This window comes from Podarcis vaucheri (assembly GCF_965113315.1).
Source record: "Podarcis vaucheri genome assembly, chromosome: 3".
Lineage (NCBI taxonomy): Eukaryota > Metazoa > Chordata > Lepidosauria > Squamata > Lacertidae > Podarcis > Podarcis vaucheri.
In genome coordinates, this window is record NC_138761.1 from 90,933,153 (window position 1) to 90,944,881 (window position 11,729).

Here is an 11,729-nt window from a genome sequence, read left to right on the forward strand (position 1 = left end):
ACTCAGTAATTTTCTACTAAGGCCATTCAGTGTAAGGTTCATTGATTAAAAGATGATAAAAGCATAGTTAAAGACTGGTTTCTTAAACTGTTTCTTCAAAACAACAGCATTTGCTACAGTTTGACCCATGAAAACAAATAAACAGTAGTGTGGCACCATAAAGATTAACACATGTATTATGGTATAAAGTTTTGTGGACTACAGTCAATTTCATCAGAAGCCAAGTTAGTCTTAAAATGGTACAAACCGTTGCTGCATCAGACTAACAGAGAGAACCTATACAATCTTACTCAGAAATAAGTCCTACTGAGTTGAATGGGCCCCATTCATCCGAAGTAAGCAACTACAGAATTGTTGCCTGAGGTGGTTAGCCCTCTGGAAATCATTATGTCTGACCAATGTTTCTTTTAAGAGTTTTAAACACATTGCCTTCGGATGGAAGTTCAATTTTCATCAGTAGCCACTTTTAATGCTCAATGATATGCAAAACATTTTTTTCCTCTCCCAGGCTTTTTAAATTCCTTGCTTTTAGTTCTTAAAGCTATCTTGTATACTCCTTGCTAATTTTAAAGTGTTGCTTACTGATTTTACACTGCTGTGTGGGTTTACACTGCTTTTTATTAACCCTGCACTGTGTTGTTTTTTAATTGTTTGCATTTGTATATTAAATTAACAAGTATAGAAATGGTTAAATAATAAATAAATGCCATGAAATTCCTCCTATTCTTTTCCACACTAATATTCAAGGAGGAGTTGGGTGAACAGGAGCTGCCCGCAACAATAACATGGAAAAAGCAGGATGTTAGGATCATGTGGTGGCTAAACACTTGCTTAGAAGGGAGACCGAATGCTTGCATGGGTTTGAAAAAGATGTGTAATTATTTGCAAAAAGACATATAGATTCCAATATATCAGTAGCCTAAATAAGCTACAATCTCTGAGGTGTTCCTTTGCGGGAAGTGCTGCAGCTCATTGGCAGAACATCTGCTTCTCATATATAAAGTCCCAAATTAAATGCCAGGCATCTCCAGGTAGGACTAAGAAAGACTCCTGCCTGAAATCTTGAAGAGCTACTGCCAGTCAGTGTAGACCAGGGATGTCCAACAGGTTGCAGTCAATCACTGTCGATCGTGGGCTCATTTTCCTTTGCTTTTCCCCAAAAGCAAACGGCCCCGCCTCGCCCCCTCTTCCCTCCCTGCATTTTCTCCTGATCTCTGGAATGGAAGAGGGAGATCCACAGCAATCTTTTGATCCTCCTTCTATTTTCCCAGCCGCACTTCCCCTCTCTAAAATAAGCTGAACAACTTTGACCTGAACCCCTAAAAAAAGGTGGTAGATCACTGCCAGGTTTTAATTCTTAATTCTGAAAGAAGTACCGTATTTTTCGCCCTATAGGGCGCACTTTTCCCCCTCCAAAAATGAAGTGGAAATCTGGGTGCGTCCTATGGGGCGAATGCAGGCTTTCGCTGAAGCTTGGAGAGCAAGAGGGGTCGGTGCGCATGGAGCCCTCTCCCTCTCCAGGCTTCAGGAACACATCCGCAGCCTAGGCAGCCCTGCGGGAGGTCCCGCAGGGCTGTCTATGTTGCGGATAGCAGCCTGCTTCCCGGAGCACCGGGCGCCCTGAAAGCAGAGCACCCGGCGCTTCGGGAACACATCCGCAGCCTAGGCAGCCCTGCGGGAGGTTCCGCAGGGCTCCCTAAGCTGCGGATAGCAGCCTGCCACCCGGCGCGAGGGGCGCCCTGAAGCAGAGCGCCCCGCCCGCCGGACAGACATTGGCCAGCCCCACAAGCTCGGGGGACAGCAAGGAGGTTTCCCCGACCTGGTTTTGGGGGGGGGGAAATAAAGGGGGGAATTTCCTTTATCCCCCCCCCAAAAAAAAACTAGGTGTGTCCTATGGGACGGAGCGTCCTATGGGACGAAAAATACAGTAGATAGCAGTCCCTTGGGAATTGGCCACCCCTGGTGTAGACAATACTGAGCTAGATGGACCAATAATCTTACTCAGTATAAGACAGTCTGATAACGGTGCAGTGGAAAATAACATTTCCACTGTACCTCCTACCTCCAGTCCTGAACACTGGAAGCAGAAGGGCCCAGTGGCTCTGCGCTCCATTCAACCCCATTGTTCCTGGCTGGCAGTCAACTTGAATGTTAACATTAAAAGTACCTAACATAGTAGGCACCCCAAACAAAAGAACCATTTTATAGTAAATCCCCTAAAAGTCATCCAAAGGAAACTTTCTGAATTGAAACACCATCTACCTGATGACTGCATATCCAATCTGCTCTGTAAACCCTTTAATGACGATTTGCTGCCACTGTGAGGAGCCTTCATAAGAGAGATGTTTCCAAATAAAGAACTGTGAGGGGAGAGAGCTTGTGCTGGCCATCAGGCAATGGCTTTTTCCACCTGCCTTGCCCCACCCTCCAGCCCTAGGAGCATTTCCCAGACAATGACTTTGAGAAGAGCAGAAACAGCTGGGAAAAGAGAAGAAGAGTTCAGGGCTTCTTTTTTTTTAGTAGTTTTGTAAGTTGTGTGTCCTTGTTTCTCAATTTGATCCTTTTACATGGTGCTGTATGCTTTGAGGTATTTTATGCACGGTAATTTGCCATCAATTTTATTGATTATAGTTTAGTAATTATTTATTGCAATTGTTAAGTGCAAACTATTTAACTATTATTTGCTGATATTTAATTTTATTTTTTACTATTATACTCTAATGGATTACTCAACACCACTTTACTCAATGCAAGTTGTTTATTTTAAAGTTATGCTTTTATCATGACTTTTTTGTATTGGATCAGATTGTTAGGTGCGTGATCTTTGCTGTCTGTTTTGTTGAATTCTTCAGCTTGCAAACTGCCTTCCTAAATAGGAATATAGAAAGGCGGTATACAAATTAAAAGTACCTCAGTCAAATCAAGAGGTACACTTTCTGAAACGAGTGCAACCGAAAACTGCAATGCTATGCAAACCAAATCCCTATTTTAGTAAGATAAACACTATCTGAAAATAATCCTAAGTATTCCTCTTCACAACTTATTTTAAAGCTCCTCAATAAATATAATGGTTACCTCAAGTGAAGTGAAGGAAAGCTAGTGGTTTAACCTTAGGCTCCAAGCCATGAAGCAGCGCGGGGGGGGGGGGGGAAGGATTCGTGTTTTCAGAGCAAAATGGAACAACACCAGCTTCTGCTCTATTCAAAAGTGTATACTTGAAAAATATTAAGATTTACCTGTTGAACAAGGCATCTGGAAATTGGGATCAGTGCTATCCAAAACAGGCAAACAGAACTGAGCACTTGCAGATCCTAGCATAGGGTCCTTATCACTGAGCATGTTCTTCAGCGAATCCTCTAAGACATTTTGACTTGTACTAAAATCCTCACAGACTTCATTCTCCACGTTGGATCCTAGAAATAGGGCATCATCTAAGTGTTCAGTAGGAATTAAATGATTAAATGTATCAACTATATCCATGAAGACTCCTGTGTGTCTTTAATCCCTATAGAAAGACAAGAAAAATACCATAAGAAAAAGAAGCTATGAATTATAAAATTACCTAAAAATTATTAATAAATTTGATCTGGCTTTTTACTATTTTGAATACCTCTTCAAAAATAGTTTCTTTCTCTTTTTATTAAAAAATTGTATTTGCTTTATTTAAAATAATTTTCAACAACAAAAAACTTAGCAATTTAATTTTAGGTTTGGTAAACTTTATATATGGGTCAAATGCACACATGGTAACCCGAGCCACGGAGGGGGCCATATTTACAGAACAAAAGCACTGTAGTTTCTCCCCACTTGCTAATTTTGCAAACTTTTTTTGAGAAGTAAAATAATTGTAAAGGGTCTCAGAGCATACCCTTGCCCACTGCTTTTCCCCTGAAACCCCCTCCTGCACCTCTTTTTCTCTCAGTAAAGTTTCCCAGGTATGGGGTCTCCCACATAAAATGAGAAAAAACAGTGGAGAAAAGAATTGTGATGTGAGCAAAAGCAGCAAGGGAAGAATTAAGTACCTCACACCCACCTGCTTCTATTCCCCTAGAAACTGAAACCCCACCCCTATCTAACTGCAAGGATCAGTCAAGCTTTGCAGACCCATACAGTGGTGCCTCGCAAGACGAAAAGAATCCGTTCCGTGATTCTTTCGTCTTGCGAAGCAAGCCCATTGACAGCCTAGTGGATTAGCGCTACAGCGGTCTAGTGGCTTTCCGTGATCAGCTGTTAAGCGGGTTTTTCAGCGGAACAGCTGATAGGCGGCTTAGGAAAAGGGGGGGAGCGAAAAAACCCCGCGGGGACGCGTAAGATTTTTTCGTCTTGCGAAGCAACCCCATAGGGAAATTCGTTTTGCGAAGCGCCTCCAAAACGGAAAACCCTTTCGTCTAGCGGGTTTTCCGTCTTGCGAGGCGTTCGTCTTGCGGGGCACCACTGTATTTGCCACCAGAAGTGTACATCAGCCCTAGGTTTACATTAAAAAGTAAAGCATTCTTATTTGATCATCTTGTCAAATAGACAGCTAATTTTTTTAAATCCCCACTGGAAGTTGACTAAATTGTATATTAACTCTGAAAAACTGTAATCTGAAGGGAGAATCAGTATCTCAGATATGTCAAAATCTGCCAACATAATGTGACAGCCATCTTTCAATCCAAAACAAGTTAAGATATGTATTCCTATATTAATTCAATTTAATACATGAAAAATAATATTAAGCCTTATTATAAAAGTTAGAGTAATTTTTATGAAGCTCTTATCCAAGATAAAACAGTATCAGCAAAGACTAACATATCTCTCCAGACATAAGTTGTTGAATTAAAACCAGCCTCAATTCAAAAGACCCTTTTAATATGAAGAGCATATAAAACTCTACCATTTACAGTTATGATAGGCAACTGCAACAAGTCTAAGGAGAGCTGAATTTTAGCAGAGTTTTATGTCTGCATACAGGAAACAGTAAATGCTATGGAAATGTACAGGGGATGGATGAACTTCCCCTTATAAGCTTCAATTTCAACAGTCAAACCTTCAATTGTTGGGAAAGTTTTTAGAATCTCTGCAAACTAATTTAGCTGAAAGACTCAAAATTTAGCTGAAAGACTCAAAAGCATCATGGCCACCACACTTTTGGCAAAGCTTCTAAAGCGTTGCCTACTGAAAGAATGCCATTTTCTAATTAGGTAAATGTGATTACTTCAGGTAATTGTTGCTTTTCAATTTGATTATGCAGAAGTCATAACACTAGCTGCATTGTCATAGAACTGCTTGACTGAAGCCACCAACTGTCAGGATTCAATTCAAGTTTAATGAGAGTTCGTTGTGCTTGAGGTCTGCCACAAAAACCCTTGGCAGTAATTATGATATACCACAAGGTACACTGTTGTTTCCTATTGTAAGGGCGCTAGGAAGCTGTTTCTGTTCACAAGACATTTACAACTTTGGAACCAGCTTTGGTTACTTCATCTTGCCTATTTAAAGGGCTACATCCACAAGGCATCACCTGTAAAGGACTCTTATCTGAAACAATGCATCACTGTAAAAATCTAGAAGTCTCTGAATGCTCTAAGCAGCAGCTTTGTATCTATCTTATATCAGCTCTTGTCTCTGTAGAAGCTGGGTCATTTTTCAAATAGAAGCATTCTGTGTAGTTAGCTGATGTCTGCAAATGGGAGTCTTTGGCAAAAGACACCCCATTTCCCTTATGCGCTCTCTGCCACCAGTATCCATCACTCAACATTCATGGCTAACTCCTAGGAGGAATGATAACTTCTAGTTGCTAAAATATCAAAGCAATCTTCCAAACTCAAAGAGTAACCGGTCCCTACATTTTTTTATACTGTGCACTACATATTGTGCATTGCAACTGCTATCAATATAAGGAATATTACAGAGAATGAAAAACAAAAATATTATTCTCCACTCAATTTAACACTAGTTAGGTGTCCCAGATCATCTGCAGACATCAGTCCAGGAGATTCTAAAAGATATGCAAAAAGCCTTATGAGTTCCATAATCTTCAAGGTACCATTTGTAAGTTATAGACCCACTATTGGAGGAGACCCAAGCAGCCCAAGCTCATATGAAGAAGCTATCTCTCAACAATCCTCAGGAAATCACAATTCTAGATAATTTCCACTGTTTTTAAGTGCCTTGAGAACACAAGAATAGTACTGCTGAATCAGAGCAAAGGCCTAGCTCCAGTGTTCGAAATTAGCAAGGGGCCAGGCACATTTTGTGACTGGCATGGGTCCAATTGCAACCACAATCCACTACCCACAATATCTAGATGCCAGGACAGAGCCAGAACACAACAGAAATGGAACTGCAGTGATGAATATACTTATGCCTCAGTTAATTCTCAATTGCTTAAAAAAAAAGATGTTGCCTTCTCTTTGATTAGAGTGTCTAAGGATTAAAAAAAACATTTCAAAATGTCAAGGATGAATTGTGAACATTAAACAAGAACCCACCCACGAGTGTGACTCAAAATATTTAAGCCAATATCTGATTTCAAAATCCACCTTTACAGATTCCAAAGTGGAATTTGAATGTCATATTAATTTCAATCTCACTAAAGGTGTCTTGTGCCTTCCAAACCCCAGACAATTTCACTCAACAGGTGCTTAAGCGAAACCACAAGTAGTAGGTCACGTTTTCATAACTTCTGTCAGTACCCATGATTTGTGGAGGACTGCACTATGAGTAAGATTTGACTATGCAGATAATACAGAATATTATCAATGTTGTATCACAATGTATTTCAAGTCAACAAGTTTAATTTCCAAAATTAAGGAAACAACACTTCCAAGCTAAAGTTTCTTCACTTGTTCAGCTGTACTTTAAAACAAAACTAGATTGCTCTGCCACTTCCCTTTTTAAAAAGCACACACATAAACACACCGCAACTATAGCTGAAATTTCAGTAACCTCAACCAAAGTAAGTCAGGCTCTTTCATATGGGGCAGTTTCCTTTGATCCTTAGCACACTTACTTGAAGTAAGTACCAGAGAAATAATTGAATTTCTATGTAAAGAATTCATGCTTTGTCCATTGCTCATGCACAACTGAATTGTCTACATTTCCAAAAACTGAGGGTAATCCACCTAATCAGAACAACCTTTAAGGAGCTATGTCCCAACTATGGTATATCCACCTATGTTGCTTAGGGGTGCAAAAAACAACATGTTTATAAGCCTTCCAGCAGGCAGTAATATAGGGCCACCAAGTTTGGCATGCCTTCCTGAAAGGCTAAAAGAAGCAATGGTGATCATATGAAACACTTCATCAGTCATCAACATAATCTAGCAGGAAATCAAAAGCCGGAATACAAGGATCTATGGCTAGAACAATTCAGTCAGGTGTGCAGTTTCATTTTGTCCTCTTCCAAGCTAGCCCAGACAAATGTGTCATACAACCAGGATACTTCTTCCAAACACAGAACGAACTGTTTTCATCTCAAAATGCCTAAAAGCATGCCAACTAGTATGCAGTTTTTAAAGACTGGGGTAGTGCACATTTTCATTTATTTCAATCAATTTCTATCTCATTCATTATCTAGTTCTCAACACACATATTGGTGATTTGAAAGTATGACACCGTGAACCCATCAGAATAAAATAACCATGTTTTTAGAAGTAATGTAAAAAGAACATATGCTTAAACCATATCCAGTCTGATAGTGTATCCAAGAAACACTGAGACTTGAACCACAATGTAACTCTAAGGGAAATGAATTCCAAGACTGCAAAGCAGCTACTAAAGACCTCTCTTCAAACCCTTAGGGCATTGATTTGGCATACAGATGATACAGTCCAAAAGAGCACTCTTCATCTACTCTAAAATGTGTATGTTGGGGCAGGAGGGGAGAAATCTTTGAAGTTCTACAGTGAGAAGGGTGCTCCACATGAAAACATGCAAGCACTGAACAGTACAGGGGAAAACAGGAGCAAGTTGTTATGGCTGGGGTAGAGAGATGCAACGGAAGTGAAACAGGTAACACAGTAGTGGTACCAAGAACAGTAAGAATTCCTTACTTTATTTACAAGCCAAAGTAGTTTAAAAGGAAACGGCAGTTAAAGTCAACCTGAAAATTATCTGTAAATTAATACAATTAATATTTCAGATGAATTTAACTGCCATGACCTGCATCCCTTTCTGTTGCTTATTTTGTACATAATTTCAGTGGCATGGCTATATTGTGACAACACTTTCCAAAACTTTTTTCCCCCTGAATCAAAGTACTTTCTCCATCTTAGTCCATTATACACACTACAGAATAAGCAACCAATGCACAGAGACTGTTGTATATATATCTAACACACCTACTGGCTACTGAGATATCACAAAACACCACAAGTGCTATGGATGCACTCAGCAAAATGTGCAGCAGTAACATTTCTCATACCCAACTATAATTACTTCATCCTTGTGCTTTAATTCTTGAGAAGTTTCCCCTTCTGGCCACAGATCACACCAGACATAAAATTACCATTTGCAACGTGGAACTACGGCTTCTGTAAATTCCCCCCCAAAATCGGTAGGGCTCCTCAATAAACACAACTGGTCTGGGCTGTTTAAGACCTGAACATGTGATAGCTACAACTGCATAATAACAAATTATCTGTAGCATTTGATCACAGAGGAAGTTGATGAGGAACAAGATGGAAAGTTGAGAGGCAGGGGGCTCTGCAGCCTTTTCACAGCATGTCTGAATGCTGCAACCAAACCAATAATTATTAGATGGATCAGAGTATGTTTTAGGCATCCCTAAAAACCTTGCTCTTAAAGTAACCATAAACCAGCAACATTAAAACACAATATATCAATTAAGAACTACACCATGAACAAGTGCTAAAAGTTATTGTAAAGCAAGTCTGAAAAACTGAAAGAAGTCAGATTAGCCTCAACCAGGGCCAGGGCCTTTTCAACACTGGCTACGCCTGGTGGATCGCTCTGTCTCATGAGACCAGGGCCCTGCGGGATCTGCTTTCTTGCCTGTAAGACAGAGTTGTTCGACCTGGCCTTTGGCTTGGAACCAGCCTGATTCCCTCCCCCTCTTTCCTTTTCCTTCTGTGATGGAATCCCTATTTGGGGACTTCCCTGGCTTTTCTGGCCCACGTAGGACCTGTCTGGATAGTTGGCCTTGGTGAAGATTTGACGTTTTCTCCCCCCAAACAGTTTTTGATCTGGGCTTCCACTGAAATGAGGCTGCATTTTAAGTGAATTTAAGTGCATTTTAAGTAGTATTTTAATCTTGTTTTTAAGTTGTATTTTAATCAATTGTTTTTATACCTGATGTTAGCTGCCCTGAGCCCGGTCTTGGCCAGGGAGGGTGGGGTATAAATAAAGTTAAATAAATAAAATAAATAAAAAATAAAAATGTTATACTATAAAAGCGTATCTTACATTTGGTGAAAGATTTTTAAGTGGCTGAGCAATTCTCAAACTTACACTTTAAAAGTATAAAAATCTAATCATTCTTGAGAAGGTTCTAAATATGCACATTTGAAGTTGAAAGGCCAGAAATGCTTAGGATGCAATCAGTAAGAAATATCAGTGAAAACATCCAAGGTTTGTTAGAGAAGCTAATCTGCAAATGATTAAGAAAAAGACATCAACTTATAGACCACGCTACTGTAGCAAATTCAAAAACCATCAGGAACAAGCATATGAGCAGCTGATCAGTGTGAGTGGGAGGGTGAAGACAGGCTTGAGTAATGTAATAAAAAGTCAGGTGATACTACTGGCTGAACACTCTGAACACTTGGGAATGTGCAGAGTGTTTTGGAGCAAGGCAAAGGTAAGGGTGTATACGCAAGAACATTTGTTGCCAATTAGTTATTCACCAACTCTTATTTTCTCTACCTTTTCAATGCATGCTTAGGTGTAAAGTGTGATAATACAAGTCCAAGTGGTCCTGAAGAACAGTAGTTATTCTGGACCAACACACACACTGCACAAGCATGTTGATAAATAACCATCACCAGAGGAATGAAATCTGCAAGGTGGACACAGAGATGGAGATACACCAGATTTGGAGAATCGGTGTCCCTCCAAATGCTACTACACTACAATTCTCTTCATCCCTGGCCTGGACATCTGAACATGTTTGCTAGGGCCAACGGGAGCTGGAGTCAAACAACATCCAAGGAAGCACAGCTTCTCCATCCCTACTATACACATGAGAGTTAAGTTCTATGGAGCCCAAGGGGGCTTACTTCTTCTGACTTACAGCACTTTTCTGTGTGGCAGCATTTTAGTTGTCTGATCTGCCCTGCTGCATTTTAAAGCTATTATGACTGGGTCTTATGCTTGCATGACCACTAGGAACCACCACCCCTTCTCCCTCAACCCCCAAGCACAATATAGCTAACTAATGAAAGGCAGTTTAACAGATACTTTAATAAACAATTCTACACTAAAAAAAAAAAGGCCGAAATCCTAAAACACTTACCAAGGAGGAAGTCTCATTGGACTCGCTTGGCCTTACTGCTGAGTAAACCACCATGGCTTTAAAAAATGGCTAGCTAACACTGTTAAACTGGGGGTGGGGTGGGGGGCCAGGGGAAAATCGGGATGAATTAGCAGTCCCCAAAGGGAGCAGCGAAGTGGTATTCGGAACAGAAGGGAAAGGGATGGGGAAGCTGTGCCACAGGCCCTCCACGGGGAGCACGAGGGGCCCTTGCTCCTGGGGGAAGCCTGACACGGGGCACACGAGGAAGGGGGCGGGGTCAGGAGCCCCCGGCGTGGAGGGGGGGAGGCGGTGGTTAAAACAGAGGAGGCTACGAAGACCCGGATGGCGGGGGGTTCGGGCGGAGACTCGTTCGTGGCGGGGGGGGGGGTTAGCGCTGGACTGCGCGAGACTGGATCCGTTCACTACGAATAGTAACCCCAACCCCCAGCCCCCGCCGCGCGAAGCTTCCCAACTAGGCCGCGCTCCCGAACCCCCCTCCTAACGCCGCCGCCCAGAGATTATATTTACCTGCCTCGGCTAGGGGCACGCGCTCCCTCTCTTGGCCGGCTACTGGGTTGTTTTTTTTTTCTCTCTCCCCCCCCCCCGCGCTCCTTTTTCTCCCCTCCCCCTCCCTTCTCTTACGTCTCTTTTCTTGCTCCGCAGCCCCAGGCCGGGGAGGAGGGATGAGGGGGGGAGGAGGAGGAGGAGGGAAGGAAGGAAGGCTCGCTGGCTGCTGTGCGGAAGTGGAAAGGGCACGCGGAGGGGGTGGGAGTTGGAAGTGGGCGGAGACAAAAACGGACGGACGGGACTGCTTCGGCTGGCTAAAGGGGGAAAGAAATACAGTACGACTCCCCCCCCCCTACTCCCGTCCAGCAGGTGGTCTCTCCCGCTCGTGGGCCGGCTGGCCGCGTGCCGACGCTGGAGGCCCCGCGTGCCTCACTTGAAAGCGTCGGGTAGTGAGAGCCGGAGGCCGAGGTCACGTGACGGCGCTGTTTTACCCTGCGCGTGGCTTTGCGCGTGCGCTTTGACGCTTGCCTTCCATCTCCCGTAATAAATAAACATATTTCGAGTTTTCTGAGCGTGGGGCGGTTAATTTGTTTTGTTTCTTCTTCTCCTCTTGCGTACAGACCTGTGCTGCTGACTGATGTTGCTGAATAATATCTTCCTCTCGTGCGACCCTCTCCCCCGGGTTTCACTTTTCTTAACGTTTACGGTGCACCACCTAACGCACGTTTTACTCGGAAGTAAACCCTACCGAGCTCAATGGTATTTG

At 42.3% G+C, this 11,729-nt stretch overlaps 1 protein-coding gene across 17 annotated transcripts in view; it reads right to left on the minus strand.

The window, feature by feature from the left end:
* PHF3 (PHD finger protein 3) overlaps positions 1 to 11,405 on the minus strand; it is a 44,331-nt gene extending 32,926 nt beyond the window's left edge. For 2 of the 17 annotated variants that reach the window (XM_082218144.1, XM_082218155.1), the window contains exon 1: positions 3,237 to 3,375. Coding sequence is in view for 8 of the 17 variants with exons in the window: in XM_082218140.1 (XP_082074266.1) it covers positions 3,237 to 3,480 (244 nt within the window). In the remaining 9 variants the exon portion in view is untranslated. Of the gene's footprint in view, positions 1 to 3,236; positions 3,506 to 10,456; positions 10,746 to 10,984; positions 11,063 to 11,098 lie in introns of those variants that run through there. The other 15 variants (XM_082218140.1, XM_082218153.1, XM_082218152.1 and 12 more) reach the window with 15 other exon arrangements.
* Between the last annotated feature and the right edge of the window lie 324 nt (positions 11,406 to 11,729).